The sequence below is a fragment of the Rhinichthys klamathensis genome, unplaced genomic scaffold (genome assembly GCF_029890125.1).
Source record: "Rhinichthys klamathensis goyatoka isolate OS25496 unplaced genomic scaffold, OSU_Roscu_1.1 h1tg000378l_1, whole genome shotgun sequence".
NCBI lineage: Eukaryota > Metazoa > Chordata > Actinopteri > Cypriniformes > Leuciscidae > Rhinichthys > Rhinichthys klamathensis.
This window is the reverse complement of record NW_026606885.1, coordinates 1,061,694-1,081,079: the sequence shown is the minus strand read 5'-3', so window position 1 is coordinate 1,081,079 and position 19,386 is coordinate 1,061,694. Positions and strand designations below refer to the sequence as shown.

Here is a 19,386-nt window from a genome sequence, read left to right as displayed (position 1 = left end):
ACAGTTTACTTGTAACTGATTTCGCAGATAATTTGTTTCATACTAAAAAGTTATTTTTCATCCATTTTGTTCGGTTAGCTCTGCTGGTTGATGTCGTTGTACAGAAAGAATGTTGTAACCATAGACAGTAAAAGAAATGGACACAGCGACCCCATAGATTTCAACGGAGAAAGTTGAAGCCCATTAGAAGCACTCACTGAGCTTGACGACGTAGATGTGACGTGAGCAACCGTTCTGACCTTCTAGTAGCTGTGCCAAGACAAATCTGAATTGAAATCTGAAACAAATCTGTTGAAATATTTTGTGCCGTTGCTTTTATGAACTCTCTATCTATGGGCTTCTCCCTTGACTTTATGCCTCCATGTCCCCCCGATTGCCTCATAGACAGTAAAAGATTGCCTGCGCGAGCTTCTCCTTCTGTCTATACGGTCATTTCTCTTCTGTGCGACAGAGAATCGCATGGTTATGATGCAATCGTTAGCCTATTTTTACAAAACCGGCTTCTACGGGGCCATAACGTAAGATACAACGTAATGGAGCCTTTTATCCACTGTCCTGTTTCTTAAGAAATAAATAATGGACAAATGGAGTCTTTGGACGCCTCAGATGTAAAGTTATTCGCTGTCAAAGTGACGCCAAAATGAATGGGAGTCAATGGAATGCTAACAGCAGGTGATGGTCTGCTACAATGGCGGCCCCGAAGGGAAGCTTCAGTTTCCGGCTGATGGATTACCCCCTTGGTTGTGACAGTTGGTCGGTGTGGTATTTGTCCGGCCCCTCCTCCACTGTGATTGGACGGCTGGGTAAAAAGTGACAGTTGATGAGCGCTGCGTTTTACCCAAAGTTGAACATTCTTCAACTCTCGTCGACCTGTAAAAAACGCCGAGTGCTCAGCGCCTCGTTACGGATCATGACGTTGTAAGAAACGCGGCGGTCCCATTGAAAAAATACACAAGGCGCGTGAAAAAAACGCTTTGGTGGAGACACGGCCTTACTGTGATCCAAGCCACTCTGAGATGCTGAAAACACTGGATAAAGCTGCTTGCGTGTAAAAGAACACAGTGTCTAGCTTCACTCTAAAACACGCAGTGCATCTATTTATTTAATTAAATCATAGCCTTTGTGTAGCCCTGGACTGTTGTTGCTTAGTGACAGTAAAACTGTATTTGAACCATAATATAATTTGACTCACAGACTACTTGATTGCACTTGAAGCATAAAAACAGATCCAGTGATACAGTGAGTTATCCTAAAGTGACAGCTGGAATGTTGTTTTCCTTTTTATAATAAAGTCTTTTAGAAGGGATTTGTGTCTGTTGTTATAGTTTGATCAGATCTCAGCCACAGATGGGTGATATGTTCTCTCATAGTCTTAAATGGAGCGTTTATGAAGAATTTCATGCCAGTTCCCTGAGCGCATCTGTTATCCCTGAGCTGCTGAAGATGCCTGAGTTCTCTCTTATGAGCTGCCTTTGTTTTTCAATGAGATTTTCAGCTACATCCTGTATATTGGTTTCATTTTTAACCCTTAATTCAAAAGTCAGAGCTGTAAAGGCTAAAATGAAATATCTCTTGAAATACCTGGAGATAAAGTGTCCTCCAAGCAATAACTGAGTAATTAACAGTGATGTAGAATTGAGGGTTTTGTAGCCAGACTTACCGACACGAAGCCTGAATGTGTTGAAGGAGTGTCTGTTGATGCCATCCAGCTTGCCGATAAGAGCGATTGCGAACTCCACCATGTTTCCTATCTGTGCATTCTGCCTTTCACGGTCCTGAAAGCACACACAACAGAGCTCAGAGATACATGAATGATGTAGCTTGAAGGACACTTTTATTAATGCAGGGTGAGCAGGGGTCAGAGAATAAAATGACTCGCATAGCCAAAAAAGTAAAAAAATGTGCAGCCTCCAATTTTTATCACCTTATTCATCAAGTGCACCTCAGTCACAAATGCTGGAGAGTCTTGAAAAGACTCTTTTCATTTTCCATAACAATGTAGTCAAGGTGAATTGAAATCTTAAAGCACATACTGTATGTATTATTCAAATTCATAAAATACTTTCAGCATGTTAACTTTCAACTATGTTCACTTCACATGCAAATCTCACGTAGTCAGTGGTTCTCAAAGTGCGGTGCGCGGGAGATCAGCAGAAGAAGAACTGCTGAACAGCGTTCAAGTGCACGAAAAGTGGTTGGTGCTCTGCCTTTATAAAGTGGTACTGAACGCCAATTTCACTGAATCTTTCTTCTTCAGAACCAGACCGTTGACTTGGCATGTTCTGAACAAACGCAACATATAAGTTCCTCGCCATAAAAAAGCTGTGCCAGTGGACGGCATCACTGCTATTGGGAACGCACCACTACGCTACCATGTTCCAGCGAGAAGATGCAAGAAGCTGGTCCAGATAAGTAGAAAGAAATAACCACGAAGCACACATCCAAGTTAGCCTGGGAAAACCCAGACAACTTCCGGCAAATTTAGATTTGCTCTGAAAGTTAGTCTGGCAAAGAGCTCATTCAAGCTCATTTCCAATCCGTCGAAATCGAGGCACCAATCAGAAACGTTGGGGCGGGCTTTACACGATGACGACAGCGCTGGGATTTTGAAGCAGATTTTGTAGCCTACATTACAAAGATGGATGCCGCCGTCGAACATCACTCGTTCGAATCAGCTATCGCGTCTGTTTTAAGCGATTTGAACGTTTCCTTTTAGTTAAAAACCGAGCAAAGAACAACATACCGCTCTGCATACTCATCTCCTTCATTGCTCTGATTGGTTTTAGGTATATCCGCGACGTCCGTTGGTGACGCCCCTCTGGAAATGATTTGTCTATGACGCTTTGCCAGACCATAACTCAGTTACAACTGAGAATGGTCTGGTTTTAACCAGGCTACATCCAAGTGGCACTCAAAAAAGAAAGAAAACAAAAGAGAATAAATCCAATACAGAAAGTTTGCCAAAGCTTTAAAAAAAATTCGACGAAAAATCCAAATGAAACATCGGATGAATTGGAAGACCCAGCTCGCACCATCAGCTAAGGTTGGGAATCGAATTCCGATTCTGGAGTCAGATACTTAAAGGGGTCATATAATGGTACATGCACTTTTTTAAGTTGATTGTACTGAAATGTGTGTTGGCAGTGCCTGTACACAACCATCATATAATGATAAAAATCCATCCAGTGGTTTTGTTTTAATCTCCTTATATGTTTTCCCCTGCCTCAAATCGAGCCGTTCGACCGTGTGACGTCACACGGTCGGACGCCCCTCCCGCGATTGTTGATTGATAGGCGCGTTTCAACACAGACCCGCCCTCGCTCGTGAGAGCTGTCAATCATAGTCTGCGCGGACCGGCGCGCTCATTGTTGATATGCTGGAGCACTGTCTATGAGCAGAATGGCGTCTAAGCGATTGTGGTGTTCTGTTCTTGGGTTTAATAACGAACACAGCAGTCATTTTAATGTTCCTAAATCTGAACCGCTGAAGACGCAGTGGTTGAGTTTGTTTTCGAAGGGAATATTCCCCACGAGCAACGTCAATGCTCTCGTGTTTGCGCGAATCATTTCTCACCAGACTGCTTTATAAACGAGGATCAGTATAAAGCTGGTTTTGCTAAGCAGCTGCTCCTGAATAAAGAATCGGTACCAGATATTCGTGTTCCTGCTGAACCTCTAGAACAACTGAAGTGAGTGTAACGTTTTATTAAACTTTATATTAATATTTATATCTTTGCAAATCGCTTCACGATGAATGAGTCTAAGGTTTACACTCAGGGTACATTACTGCATGTTTTCTATGTACGACGTTCTCCATATAATTCATAATCCCACGTTTATAATGAACAACACGTTATGGTATTGTGTTACAAACGTGTACGCACAGAACAGAGAGGCGGAGTCAGCAAAGCTCATGATCATTTAAAGTCATATGCACTGAAACGGCGTGCTGAAAACAGAGCTGTTTTTGACCAGGTAAAATAAGTGTTTTCTTACAATACTAATGAGAATTTTTAATTAAAGTATATTACAAACTTTTAATTTAGACCCTAAAGAATCATATTAGCTTGTACAAAAATGGCATTATATGACCCCTTTAAGGTCAGGAATCGGATGCTTGTTGTAAAACGTAAATTTCTATTCCACTTATCAATTCCTGTGAGCACATTTTATTGTGATTTTAAATTATTTAAGCACAAGAAGATGCACTCGCCTCTCATATAGTCAAGTCAAGTCACCTTCATTTATATAGCGCTTTTAACAATATAGATTGTTTCAAAGCAGCTTTACAGTGATAATAGGAAATTAAAGTAACAGAGATTGTTTAGGCTTTACAGCAGCTCTAGAATACAGTTATTGTCCAGCTAAAGATTCACTTCCGTTGCAAAGATCATTAGTTATTAACTTAGGGGCCGCTAACACGACACCGTTCTAACAGAAAACCCTTAACGCGCTCCGGCCACCCATGCGCACAAAACAGTGCCTGGTGGCTCGAGAACGCAAACCTTGAAATAGGTTCCAAGGTGCAAGCCTTGAAAAATGTTGAAAAAAAGGTTATCTCTGTGCAAACCTGTGAAAACGCTGACGGCGTGCACATGCGTATATGCGCGTTTGAACCTATATGTGTGCAGACGTGTAGTCCTTAACAAATTTACCTCAACAAATTACTTGTCTGGCCTTAAAAATGTGTAATACAGAATTATTTATTGCTTCCACGTAGCCAAGTGAACTGGAATTATTTTGACAGCATAGTGCGCAATTATGAATTCAATTGAGTTCTCTTTCACATTTTTTTGCTCTTGAACAGACAAATACACACAAATGATGTCAAAATATCCTAGGAAAGTCACTGATCAGTTGTATTCATTTTGGTGCTATTGCTAATTTTTTTATTTGTTCTTATTTTATTACTGACCATTTAATTTGTCTTTAATAATGTTTAAAATATATATTAGTAATTCTAGTTGTTTTTACTGCAGTATTTTTGTTAAAACCATAGCAAAAGTTCCTCATGTAAGTGTTCTTTAGCCTGCTGATTTATGTTCATGGTATTCAGCTGTAACAAAATGTTTTGCAAAAGTATATATATATATATCTGTCTTTCCTTATTGGATTCTCCATATAAGAATCGGAATTGCTCAAATTCAAACAATACCCAACCCTAACGGCAGTGGTGATTATAAGGTGTGTATGCAACGTGTAACGTGTCTGCTTCTTTTGTAAGCTCTTTGAAAGGGGAAGCATATTTTCATTGGTACACTCAACGCTGTATTATGCATGCCAGATGAGTAATTGTGTATGCCTGTACGCATGTGTATGCCGTCACAGTTTTCACAGATTCACGTTTTTGAAGTTTTCACGGAGATGATAATGGTTTCACTTTCAAATCTCGCTCTCAAAAACGTGCACTTTGAAACCTACTTCAAAGTTCGCGTTCTCAGGCCAATGAACAGCTAGAACACATTAAAAGTTTTCTGTAAACGGCACCTAAGTAAATAACTAATGATTTTTACAAAGGAAATGAATCAATTAAAAACTTACTTAAGGTCCTTGCACACCGAGTCCGAAATTCGCGTACGAAATTTTCACACGTTAAAAAATAAATACGACCTCACATTATGTCAATCACGCTTACACACTGCCTCCGAAACTTTCGTCCGTCATAAAAAAATTCGGATCGGGTTCGATTTTCTGCGTTTTTCGCATCTGTGACAAGCATTTTGAATGGTGTTTTGACAATTCAGAGCCACCGAATGACGAATACGAAAAAACATTGAATAAAGTCGTAGTTTTTGTTATTTTTGGACCAAAATGTATTTACGATGCTTCAAAACATTCTAACTAACCCACTGATGTCACATGGACTACTTTGATGATGTCTTTATTTCCTTTCTGGACAAGGACATACATTTTCAATGGAGGGACAGAAAGCTCTTGGACTAAATCTAAAATATCTTAAACTGTGTTCCGCAGATGAACGGAGGTCTTACGGGCTTGGGTCGACATGAGGGTGAGTCATTAATGACATAATTTTCATTTTTGGGTGAACTAACCCTTTAAGTCATGCAGTGGCGTAGACTTATGATGCCATAACAAAACCGTCCATTTTGTGTTAAATTGTGGTAGATGTTTCTATCAAGCTTTTGAAATTCACTGTCATTAAAGATTTTTCCTCCTGAATGAACGTTTGAGATTTAAATATGCTGCAAACGACCTGTTGCTATGCACCAGTCATAACAGCAATCCTGATGTTGCATGTTCATTAATATAGAAATTCAACTAATTGAACCTTTTATTACTATTAATGAATCGTAATAATTCACCAGTTAACTGTAATTTAAAAATTAGTTTAACACCCTGTCTACATTCCAAACAAGAGCCGTGTAAAACACTAATTTCAAGTCGCAATATCACAAAAGTAGAGACAGATCTTTTATTCCATATTGTGATCTACACACTACCCTTGCAACAAAAATTTCACATTTGGGTGAAACGGGTTATCGGAAAGAAAAAATGCAGGACGTGGACTTGTTTCTATCCATTAGTTGTTGAGAACAGACTAAATGAAGTTCCAAATGTAGGTTTGGGAGCTTGAGCTGAGCTTCGGAATCGAGCCCCCTTTATGGACAGACTTCAAATTACATTTAATGTGTGGCTTAATCAGAGTTATCTAAATTGAATTCACAATGTTTTGCAATTCATTTTCATAAAATTGATTTTTTAGTAATCCTAAAGCAAAGCCTCAGGATATGCCAATGCCACCATTACTGATTGGTGCATAGTGACATATGGCACATTTAAAATGCCTGCATTCCATTTAGAAGCAAATATGTGAGATAAAAGCTACTAAAACATCAAAAGTATGACAGCAAAAGCTGACAAATTAACATAAAACAAACTGGTAACAGTGGGCTACAATTAGTATGAGAGAGAGAGCATCCATCTCTATCTCTCTCCCTCTCTTTTTTTTTATTAATTAAATATACAAGATACATGAGAGGTAAAGGCAGTTGAGAATTTAACAAACTGACATTTATTGATTTTATGAATGCATTTGTGAGAGTCGTGGTTTAAATTAGCTTTGATTACATTTTTCTAGATTACTTAAGGTCGTGCAGTAAGTACCTGGCTGCTCTGCTCTGGAGGTCCACTCAGTCCTGCCGCAGCCATGTACGTGCTGCCGATGGTTTTAATCTTCTCCACACCACTGAACTTGGGCTTAGACAGCAACTGCAGGTAAGGAGAAGAGAGAAGGACAGAGTGGATGTCAATGTTTCCGAGCAGTAGAAATTCATGGCAAGATGTTATCTTGCATTATCTTAAATGGCAGAGAGAGAGAACGGGAGGATAATAAGAACTGAAAGAAGCGGGACAGCAGCCATACCACACTGAAACTTAACACTAGTAATAAGTGAAGTAAGCCAAGCATGGACCACCTGTATTTAGATCCTAACCATGAAGTCAGTCAAGCCAGGGCTTTGTTCGCAGCTCACAGAAATAAGCAGCTGAAGTGATGTGAGTGTACAACAATGGCTGCCTCATTTCATCAAACTACTCGAATGATTACTTGGGTGACGCCCTTGGAAGCTCTTCAGATGTTGGCAGAGAAGCACTATTCATATACAATGATTCATCCATTCATTCAGGGAATAAGAAGAGAAGAAAAGCAGGACCATCACATATGCTGCGAGACATGAGACGTGACATCACTCTGACCTCATCAAAGTCGGCGATGATCTCATTGAGGAGCCTCAAACACTCCAGTCCTTCTTTATTGATGTCACACTCAGTGTAGAACTCTTTGAAGTCCGGCACAGAGGCAAACATCACACATACGCAGTCATATGACTTATAGTACAGGTCCTGGAGAAGAGGATCGGAGACACATGCAGCAAGAGTTCAATGATTCAGTGTAATTATTATTCACATGGCACAACAGAAACAACAACAACATGTTTTATGAAAGGATATTCACAGACTCACAGATGACATGAGGTACGACTGATACGATACCACACATGACATGAGTGTTTTGAGTAACATGAATAAAATATTCACCAAATAAACTGGGGATAAATAAAATCAAGGGAGGAACGAGACTAAATGTATTGAGACATGAATTGTTTCACGAATGAAAAATCTCCATATTAAAAAGTAAAAAAACAATAAAAGTTATATATAAGAAAGTTATATATATACTTTTAAATTAATATGTTTATTTAGCACGGACACATGGTCAAAGGTGACAGAAAAGACTTTTCACTGTTACAAAAAAATTCTATTTCAAATAAATGGTGTTCTTTTAGAATTGTATCAAGGTTTTGTATCACAACTTTTTTCAACACTGTTAGTGACAAGAAATTTTTCTAGAGCAGCAAATCAGCATATTAGAATGATTTCTGAAGGATCATGTGACACTGAAGACTGGAGTAATGGCTGCTGGAAATTGAGCTTTGGCATCACAGGAATAAATTACTTTTTCAAAATATATTAAAATAGAAAACAGTTATTTTAATTTGTAATAATATTTCACAATATCACTGTTCTACCATATTTCAAATAAATTCAGCCTTGAGCAGTGGAGAGACTTTTTTAAAAAACATAAAAAATCTTACTGACCTGCAACTTGGACAAGCAGAGACAAATTAAAATAATTTCTGGACAGTGAGAATACGAAAAATGACCCAATCATTGTACTAGATAATTGTAAAATTATACTAACATTTCTTGAAAGAATGCAGATCAGGGAGGAATAAAAAATATATTAATTTCTGTAAATATTTCAGGCCTTTTTTCCGACCTAAAGTTTTGAATCTTTCTTAAATATGAAAAGGTAAATTATGGACTGTGGTTGAAAATGGTAGAGAGGTTACCATAAAATACAGTGTAGGGTGACTTAGTATTCTTTGTATAGTCTACATTGTAATCATACAGTAATGATATTGGAACGGTATTTTATGATATGATCTTGTGTGGTAAATGGCAGTGTTTCCCAACCTTTTTAATCTTATGTACTGCCACAGTCCAATCTGTACAAATGGCTCTTACAAATGTTAATTTTACACATATTATTTTGTTTTCTTTCCTTAAAAAGATCTGCAAAACCATAACATTATTCATAAATAGTTCTTTTAATGTATTGACATCCATTTTTTTTTTTTTTTTTTTTTAATATTCAACGAAGCAAAATCGAAATCATTCCAAGTGCCCTCTGGAACCGGCTCAGGTACCCCTGGTTGGGAATCACTGTTGGGAATATGTCTGGTCTTGTATGGGAAACAGAAGCGGATGATATACAGGTTCACCCCACTCACTCAAAGCCGGTTCCTACCTTGTATTTCCGGTTTAGTAAAGAGATAGTGGACAGCAGCCCCACCTCATTCTTTTTGTTCTCGCCCACGAAGAGAGAGGCCACGTGCGCAGGGAGAACATTTTCCAAAAGCAGCCGGTTCAGGTTTTCGCACAGCTCGACTTCTTCCTTATCGGCCAGGTTCTTGTTCTTCAACAGGAAGTCTTGACGACAACAGTACTCATTCTGAAGGGAAGAGAGAGGACAGAGCAAGGGTGGGTGTGACTTTCTCTGCTCAGTATTACTGTGTGTGTGTGTGTGTGTGTGTGTGTGTGTGTGTGTGTGTGTGTGTGGCATGAGGTGTGTACCTGGCGGGATATGAGCAGCATGGTAAAGAGGAAGAGTGTGATGTAGATGCAGCTCATGATTTGTGGGTGCTTCATAATTCCTGCTTTGCACAGCATCAGATTGTCCTCTACACTACAACAGACAAACAATAGACATGATTTTAACAGAGATGCACATATATTAAAATCCTTGCCAATACAGATTATTATTAAAAACACTAAAAATCTATTGTTCTCTTACGAGAGTATCTCTCGTACTGCGTAATAGCTTACGCTAGGGGAAAAACTCTTTTCCGCGAGATATTGAAGCCAAAAATAATCCTTAATTTTTTATTAATGTAAAACGCTTTGCAGCAGCAAGCAGACATAGGCGAAACAGCTCGCGCGCCTATTGGTTGCTCTGCAGCAAATGCAGCAGCCTATCGAGAGAGACTCTGCGTGACGTAATGACCAATGGGGGCAATTCGCGCCCATATCGTCACGTCCCGCCAGAAGGGGCGTGGTCTCACCCTATAAATATGCTCGTTAGGCTGATACAAGCTGATTTTTACCTCTTCAGCGAAGCACACGCATCGCTGGATCCGGAGTGAGAAGCCGCGCCGTCGAAGCAAGCCTTTCAGCGGGACGAGCTCTGGAGTCGCTGGCCTCGCCGCCTTCAACTGCCGTACCTGCTGCGCTTTCCGGCGTTCTATATCCTTTTCATACTCTGTGTGTATTTACTCTGTTGAGAGTGTTTGCTCGCTTACTTGACGCGACTCACACTTCTCTCACAAAAAGAGCTGCGTCTTTTTAAAGATGCCTTCCTGTGGCTCGTGCCGCGCCCCGCTCAGCGATGGAGACCGGCACGTCATCTGTGTTTCCTGCCTGGGTGAGGATCACGCGGCTCTCGCGCTCGCTGACGGCGGATGCCCTCATTGCGAGCTTTTGCCCATGGTGACTCTGAGGACTCGCCTGGCATCATTCTCCGAGCCTTCACCGCAGCCCGCCGTGGTGCCGCGCCGCAAGAAGCGCCGCGCCCAGCGCGCTCTCGAGCTTTCTCCAGCCCGCCAAAGCTCGCCGGTTCGCCCGCCAGCTTCGCCGGTTTCGCTCGAGTCGCTCACTGACGGACAACGGCCGCCGCCTGCCGCCGCGTCCATCCACGAGTTTGACGAACCCACCGAGGCGTGTTCTCTTCTGGCATCCGATAGTGAGGATTGGGCGAGCTCCGTGGATCTCCCCTCCGCTAGCGTTTCCCGCCAGCCCACTGGTAAGAGAGCCGGCATTGAGACTGAGCTGATGCGTCTGCTCTCTCAGGCCGTGGAAAGCATCGGCCTCGATTGGGAGGCGCCCGCGCAGCCGCCGCGCAACAGAATGGACGGACGCTTTCTCGGAAATGACGAGGCTCCGACGAAATCGCGGCCCGCGCCCTTCCTCCCGGAACTTCACGAGGAAGTGACTAAATCGTGGAACGCCCCCTTCTCCGCCAGGCTGCGTACCTCTGCCTCTGCTGCTTTCTCCTCGGTGGATGGCGCGAAGGACAGAGGATACCTTTCTGTTCCTCCTGTGGAACCAGCTGTAGCGTCTCATCTCTGCCCGCCCTCCGCTGGACGGCGCGCTCACACGACGCTACCTTCTAAAGCCTGCCGAGTGACGTCAACCATGCACGGTCGCGCTTACACCGCCGCCGGGCAAGCAGTTTCAGCGCTGCACACTATGGCTATCCTGCAGATCTACCAAGCCGACCTTCTCCTTAAATTGGACGAGGAAGGACCCGGAGCGATCTGCGTGGCGGACCTGAGAAGCGCTACAGACCTCGCTCTTCGCGCTACTAAAGCCGCTGCACAGGCCATAGGACGGAACATGGCCTCTCTCACCGTGGCTGAGAGACACTTGTGGCTGACGCTGTCCGAGATGACGGAAGCCGAGCGCTCTGTGTTCCTCGACGCGCCCATTTCACAAGCGGGCCTTTTCGGATCTGCCGTCAAAGATTTCGCGGACAGATTCATGGAGGTGCAAAAGACTTCGCAGGCCATGAAGCACTTCCTTCCGAAGCGCTCGAGCTCCGCTGCAGGCCGCTCAAAACAGCCGTCTGCTCGCAGTTCTCAGCCGCAGCCTGCACCGCCCGCCGCCGCCGCTTCACAGCGCCGCCACGCCCGAGACCAAAGACCGCGCTCTCGCTCTGCTGGACGCCGCCCCCCTCAGCGCGGGCCCCGGCCGAGGATTGAGATCAAGCCCGAGGCCTCAAAATCTTCCTAGCCATTCTAGGAAAGCGACGGTGTTCAGATCCCGCTGCGGCCGGATTTCCACCAAAACTTCTCGCTCGGTCAGTTCCAAACATCGCGACTGTCCCAGTGTATTTCGCAGTGAGCCAGCCGGTGTCTCAGCCCGTTTGCCTGCGCACAAAAGCCGTTTTTACGGCTACCCAGATAAATCCAATAAAGAGTGCATTTTCTGGTGTTCCGGCCACGGCCGATGGTGTTATAAGTGTTGTAAGAATGCCCACCCAGTGCCCATTCACACACACAGACACAGCCCGCCACGGTGCAGGGCTAGCACAAATAAAATCGACTCCGGTCGATTGTGCAAACAATGTAGTAAACGCGCCCATGTCACCATGCCCGCTCACACTACATGCTGCGTGTCCCTTGGTTTCTGTAAAAACGAAACCAACACACATTCAGTCGGCCATGAACGACAGTGTTTTCAGTGTTATAAATGTGCCCGCAGCCCCGCGCCCACATTTTGTCACAGACACGCCGATTCCTACGGGATCTCCCCCGCTCGCTTTTTCTGCACAATCTGCCATAAAAAAGCTGAGCGCGGTCAGGCCGCCCGCTGTGATCAGCGCGCCCCCCGCCTCGAACGCTGTAAACACGGTGTTGTGTTCCCAGTATGCCCGGGCTCTCGAGCTGCCGTTTTGCCGCGACCAGAGCCCGGATTTCATTCTGCCCCTAGCTATTCATGCAGATGCGTGGTCAAAGCTTCCCGGGGTATCAGAATGGGTGCTGAACACTATAAAGAGAGGCTATTCGCTACAATTCGCTCGACGCCCGCGCCGTTATACGGCGCGCTTCGAAACTACAGTGAAAAACGAAGTGTCTCATCTACTTCGTGCCGAGATAGCGAAACTACTGAGCAAAGGGGCTATAGAACCTTTATCTCAGGCTCAGAGCGAAGGGGGCCTATACAGCAGATATTTTCTGGTACCGAAAAAGGATGGGGGTCTCAGACCCATTTTAGATCTACGACAGCTGAACAGAGTGCTTGTCAAACGCCAGTTCAGAATGCTTACGACCAGGAAAATCCTCGCGCAAGTGCGCCACGGGGACTGGTTTATGTCGATAGATCTAAAAGACGCCTATTTCCTAATACAAATAGCGTCCCATCACAGGCGATTTTTGAGATTCGCCTTCGAGGGCCAGGCATATCAATACACAGTCCTGCCGTTCGGCCTGTCCCTAGCACCTCGTACATTTACGAAGTGCATGGACGCGGCGCTCGCACCCCTGAGACTTCAGGGCATGCGAGTCCTGAACTACTTGGACGATTGGCTGATTCTAGCTCGATCACGATCGGAGCTCATAGAACACAGGGCCGCATTACTCGAGCACCTCGAGGAGCTAGGCCTCACAGTCAATTGGACGAACAGCTCACTGTCTCCCAGTCAGAAAATTTCCTTTCTGGGAACCGTGTTGGACTCGCTGTCCATGACAGCACGCCTGTCACCAGAGCGCGTGCTAAATATTCAGCGCGGCGTGAAATCCTTCCGCCACGGCGCGATAGTTCCGCTCAAAAGGTTTCAGAAAATGCTGGGGCTGATGGCCTCAGCAGCCTCTGTACTCCAGTTGGGCTTGCTCCGCATGCGCCCACTGCAGATGTGGCTGAAAGCGCGGGTTCCACCCAGGGCATGGACAGCGGGTCTGTTTCGCCTCAGGGTCGACCTTCAGTGTGTTTCAGCTCTGGAACCTTGGAAAATAACCGACTGGTATCAGTCAGGTGTGAGTCTGGGGACCGCTTCGAGTGTGAAGGTGGTGTCTACGGACGCCTCCACCTCGGGGTGGGGAGCGCTGCTCGAGGGCAGACCGCTAGCTGGCCTGTGGTCAGAACGGGAAAAGCTCCTTCACATAAACTGCTTGGAGATGATAGCAGTCGACAAAGCGCTACGGCGTTTTTGTCCCCAGGTAACAGGCCACCACGTCTTGGTCCGGTCGGACAACATGTCAGTGGTGGCATACATAAATCGCCAGGGCGGCGTCAGGTCACGAAACCTTCACAGGCTGACGGAACGCCTCCTGGTCTGGGCTCAGCACAACCTGCTCTCACTGAGAGCGGCGCACGTGCCTGGTCACCTGAATGTGGGACCAGACAGACTGTCCAGAAACAATGTTCCAGCAGGGGAATGGTCGCTGCACCCGCAGACGGTCCAGCTGCTGTGGAAAACGTTCGGCAGAGCACAGGTGGACCTATTCGCGTCCCACGAAAACGCTCATTGCCCGGAGTTTTTCTCGAAAAGCAAGGACGCGCTGGCTCATGTTTGGCCCCGCTGCCCCCTATATGCTTTTCCTCCTGTCTCGCTCCTGCCTCAGGTGTTGGAACGAATCAGGGAGAACGGATGCCCAGTGCTGCTCGTAGCTCCGCTCTGGACAAACCAGACGTGGTTCCCTGCCCTGATGCAGCTGACCAGCACTGCCCCATGGCCTGTACCATTGAGGAGAGACCTCCTCTCTGGTCCCTGCACGCATGGGCCATCAACGGGTACCCGCTAGCCTCCCAGAAGGAGTGTTAAACACGATCGCGCAGGCTAGAGCTCCGTCTACCAGGCGGCTCTACTCCTCGAAATGGTCTGTTTTCTCTGCATGGTGTCAAGCCCAGAGCTTTTCACCTGTGGAATGCGGGGTTTCGGAAGTGCTTTCCTTCCTTCAAGAGCTACTGGATAAGGGCAGGACCCCATCCACGCTCAAAGTATATGTGGCGGCCATAGCAACGTTTGCAAAACCGGTGTCTGGCCAGTCGCTGGGGAAAAACGACTTAGTCGTGCGTTTCCTTAGGGGAGCTCGGAGGCTGAACCCTCCCAGGCCCCCTTCAGTCCCGACGTGGGACCTTTCCACGGTCCTGGAGGCCATGAAAGGCGCCCCGTTCGAGCCAATCCAGCTGGTGGACATGAAACACCTGTCGTTCAAAACAGTGTTTCTCATGGCTCTCGCTTCAGTGAAGCGCATAGGGGACTTACAGGCGCTTTCAGTAAGCGCGTCGTGTATGGAGTTTGGGCCTAATGACTCGAAGGTCATTCTCAAACAAAAGCATGGGTATGTCCCGAAATCCCTCAATACACCGTTCAGGGCCCAGGTAATTTCCCTGTCCGCCCTTCCGGTTCTCAGTGAGGAGGAGGATGCGAGTCTCCTTTGCCCCGTCAGGGCATTGAGAGCTTATGTGTCACGCTCGTCTGTTTTCAGACAGACGGAGCAGCTTTTTGTTTTGTTTGGCGGGCGTTCCAAGGGACTCGCCGCCTCAAAACAGAGCCTATCCAGATGGATAGTGGATGCCATTGCGCTCGCTTACTCTGCGAAGGGCCTACAGTGCCCCTTGGGTGTCAGGGCGCACTCCACGAGAGGCGTGGCCTCTTCGTGGGCGTGGTCGAGCGGGGTTTCCCTGCAAGATATCTGTACGGCCGCGGGCTGGGCCTCGCCGTCTACATTTATAAAATACTATAACCTGGAGGTACCGCCTTACAAGCTAAGCTTTTGGAGGTCTAAAATTCAGTGCTATCTGCCCCGCTGTGCGGCCCAGATGCTGAGTTTACTGCAGCCCCATGAGTGTTGACACACGTATGGCCACCCAGATCAGGCTGAAAGCTTTCACCCTGGCTGCGCGTTTTATTGTCATATAATAGCCCCGCTGGGTGCTTTTTTATAGGGAATGACGCTTCCAGCCTCTCTTCCTCCACTCTATGTGAGTTTATGGTGATTATGCATTACATGAGCCCTGGGCTTCGGCCCCCGGGACTTTGGTGTGGATCCCTGTACGCACGGCGTGTTGCATTGTGTTCCCCTAGCGTAAGCTATTACGCAGTACGAGAGATACTCTCGTAAGAGAACGTACTCGGTTACTAACGTAACCTCGGTTCTCTCTAGAGAGGGAACGAGTACTGCGTATCTTGCCGTGCTTGGAATACGCTCTGGTTCGCTTCAGTGATAAAAACCAGCTTGTATCAGCCTAACGAGCATATTTATAGGGTGAGACCACGCCCCTTCTGGCGGGACGTGACGATATGGGCGCGAATTGCCCCCATTGGTCATTACGTCACGCAGAGTCTCTCTCGATAGGCTGCTGCATTTGCTGCAGAGCAACCAATAGGCGCGCGAGCTGTTTCGCCTATGTCTGCTTGCTGCTGCAAAGCGTTTTACATTAATAAAAAATTAAGGATAATTTTTGGCTTCAATATCTCGCGGAAAAGAGTTTTTCCCCTAGCGTAAGCTATTACGCAGTACTCGTTCCCTCTCTAGAGAGAACCGAGGTTACGTTAGTAACCGAGTATGTTTTAAATGTCCAGTATGAAACAAGTGGATATTTATTTTGAGATTTGCTAATGATAACATGTAAGAGTGCTCAAATATTAATAGAATAACTAAGTTGACAGCAAAAAACAGGGGTAATATAAGCATCTACAATTAAATATACATTTATGAAAATGATATGAAAATCAACAGAGTGCAAGTATAAGACACATGCATGTGTATTTGAGAGTGTACCAGCTGTGGTTGGTGTAGAGCAGGCAGCTGTAGCTGCTGAAGAGATTCTGCTGGGAGTAGAAGATGATGATGTAGGAAATAGTTGAGACGATGAAGAGGAAGGCCACCTTCAGCTCCAAACTCACCCTCAAAAACACTCCACAGGCGATCAACGCCAATATACAATTATATACTGAGTACTGGAAAGACAAACCATACAGAAACTCAATAAATCATTTTTCTATTGTTTCTTTGGCAACAAGACAGCAGTTATAATACTCTCATAATCTAACATCAGGGCTATGACACGTACTCATTTATAAAGATGATAAATGAGTAAATTAAATCATATAATAATGTAAATCATTTTTAGGGTTATGATGTGGGTTCGGGTTAGTTTGTTGTATTTATAATTAGCTGTATACAAAAATAACAGAAGTTTAGGCCATGTCTCCATTTAGATATGTAAATAAAAGTGCTTGATACTCACAGGCAAATACGAAAGGTCATCTTTGACAGAATCAGGAATGTTGCTGTTATTTTGTAGCAGAGTGGCACATAAATTCTCCGGGTTTTTTAAATACTGTGGAGTGAAAGACTGTGAAAAAAAATGTTAACAGGTGGTACAGTACTTACGTGTACTTACCTAGAAAGTACTGGCTAATATAAGGTAAGTACATGGGTTAGGGTTAGGTTTAGGGGTAGGTTCAGGGTTAGTACCTAGTTATTACCCAGTAATTGTAATTACTATAATAAGTACATAGTATGTACATGGGTAACAGGACTGTAAAAGGAAGCGTTACCAACTCTTTTTGCAATGCTTCAGTGAACACATATACCAAAAATATTGTCTGAGGACCTAAGCATAAAAAAGTCTAATTTCTGTTGTGAGTGTTTTTAGTGTGTTACCCCCAGCATGAGACACTAAACTAAATCATGTATTTGTGACCTTTATTGCAGTGACAGAAAGGCTGAGCATTACCAAGTTGAACATGGCGATGATGACTATGATTGCGGTGGCTACAGTTGCCAATGGGAGGCGCAGAAAAGGTCTCTTAACCACTGCTTCTGAAAGAGCCGAGAGCCACGTGCATGACTTCAACTTCTCTGGAAACTGCCTCTGAGCAAGAAAAAGAAGGGAAAAACAGCTGTTCAAAGAGAAAGAAAGCTGGATTTGACCTGAGCAAAAGCTCAAGGTTACTGAAGCCAGAGTACGTTGGAAAAAGCAACAGTGTATTTGAACGGGGCAGAGAGGACACTGGGAGTATTTCAGTTTGCAACATCGTAGCAACTGTTTTTAGTTATTTTACATTCCAATATAATTCAGTGCCAACAATGGACACAGCATATGACATTCTCCACATTACAGCATTGTACACAGCAAGGGAGGCACTGCATGCTCCAGCATCTACAAAACCACAAAAATACCCCAGAAACCATCAGGCCAACTGAATGGGTGTGCTGAGGCAAAAGAAAGCATTGGTGGTCTAACCTGTATATGACTCGCAAAACAGATGCACAGAATCAAAAGCAGAAAACACCCCAATACCACAAACGTCAGCCCCAGCTCTTTACGCCTAACAGAGAGAGAGAGAGAGACAAAGAAAGATAGTTATGTTTACTCTCAGGGCAAATGATTGTAGCACATGAAGACACACGTTCAGCACCAAAGTGTTAAATTGAGTCTGCATATGGGGTTCGCTTGTGTTCATGCCACTTACTGTTTGGTAACAAACATCTGGATGATGAAGATGCAGATAAAGATGAAGGTGGCACAACCAATGTAATATTTAAAGCTTGGCATCTCTATAGTCCTGTACTGAGAGAACCACATACACGCATTTGTTTAATTTCTTCATTTTTTTTTTTACGTGTAGACAACACCAGTGGCGTAGCGCAAATTCACGGGGCTCCCCTCTTTGTGTGTGTGTGTGTGTGTGGGGGGGGGGGGGGGGGTTTAGCGTACTTGTTTATTTAGCTACTCATTTATTGAATAATTTACTTGATTTTATCACGGGGAATGACGTGTGCAAAATCTGAATCTCTGTCCATAATTTTGCGAGTAATTGTTGATAAAGGAAAATTTCGCACAATATTGGAATTATTTACATTTTAAACCATGAAGGCGAGTCAGTGGATATCACACAAGCAATGTGCAAACTTTGCTCTCGAGTTATGGTGGTGGAGAAGTCTCAAACCCCAGTCAATTATTCACTACAGAAAGCGAAAGTAAAAACATCTGACGCTGCATTAACGGTGCATATTCTCTCAGAGACGATGACAGCCGAATCTTCAACCTGCTGATAATGGTATAGGCCTATATAACTGTCTTAATTTTTTTTCTTAATATTTCTCTTGTGGCCCATAAGTAGTGAAAAAAAATTAGAAGAGAAGTATTTAGTTTTAAACAAGTTGTATTTGAAATGAGTAAACTAATTTAACTAATCTTTTATTTTCCTCGCAGCTCGTCTGTATGGGGTGATGCGCCATAAAATCATTGTGGAGAAATTGAATTGTAGCTAATAGCCTATTAATTTAACGTAATAATAATAATTTATTATGCCTAGATTAATTGGAAATGTCAAATCCACTTAATAAGGCCGATAGCTGATGCTGATCATCTACTGATCATCGTCTATCGACGCATCAGCGCATCGCGTCTATTAGCTGATCATCGCCTATCGGCACAACCTGGCACAGGGGTTTTCGCAGGGCCCTCCAACAAGCGGGGCACCCTCGCACTGCGTGCCCGTCCGCTACGCCACTGGACAACACATGGTGTATGAAACAAGAAAAATCCCACAGCCTAAATAATTAAATAACTGTTTGTCTTTCTGTCTAACACATACATTCCAGAAGTTACAGCCCTCAGGAAAACACTAACCTGCTTTTCAAGGTCTCGTTTAGTAAACCACAGCGTGAGGCCAGAGATCTCTTCCGACTTCACCCACTTTCTGCACACACACAAAATCTTTCTTCACTCGTTTTCATACGCACTAAATGTGCAACTTTAACCAAACTGGACTTAATTCCATTCAAAATGA

At 44.5% G+C, this 19,386-nt stretch overlaps 1 protein-coding gene across 1 annotated transcript in view; it reads right to left on the bottom strand.

The window, feature by feature from the left end:
* adcy7 (adenylate cyclase 7) overlaps positions 1-19,386 on the bottom strand; it is a 69,679-nt gene that overhangs the window by 4,106 nt on the left and 46,187 nt on the right. The window contains exons 14-24 of the mRNA XM_056233838.1: positions 19,227-19,296; positions 18,064-18,161; positions 17,835-17,919; positions 17,325-17,462; positions 16,833-16,925; positions 16,364-16,542; positions 9,657-9,768; positions 9,376-9,534; positions 7,716-7,862; positions 7,125-7,229; positions 1,661-1,775 (exon numbers count right to left, since the gene is read on the bottom strand). Coding sequence (XP_056089813.1) covers positions 1,661-1,775; positions 7,125-7,229; positions 7,716-7,862; positions 9,376-9,534; positions 9,657-9,768; positions 16,364-16,542; positions 16,833-16,925; positions 17,325-17,462; positions 17,835-17,919; positions 18,064-18,161; positions 19,227-19,296 — 1,301 coding nt within the window. The remainder of the gene's footprint in view (positions 1-1,660; positions 1,776-7,124; positions 7,230-7,715; positions 7,863-9,375; positions 9,535-9,656; positions 9,769-16,363; positions 16,543-16,832; positions 16,926-17,324; positions 17,463-17,834; positions 17,920-18,063; positions 18,162-19,226; positions 19,297-19,386) is intronic.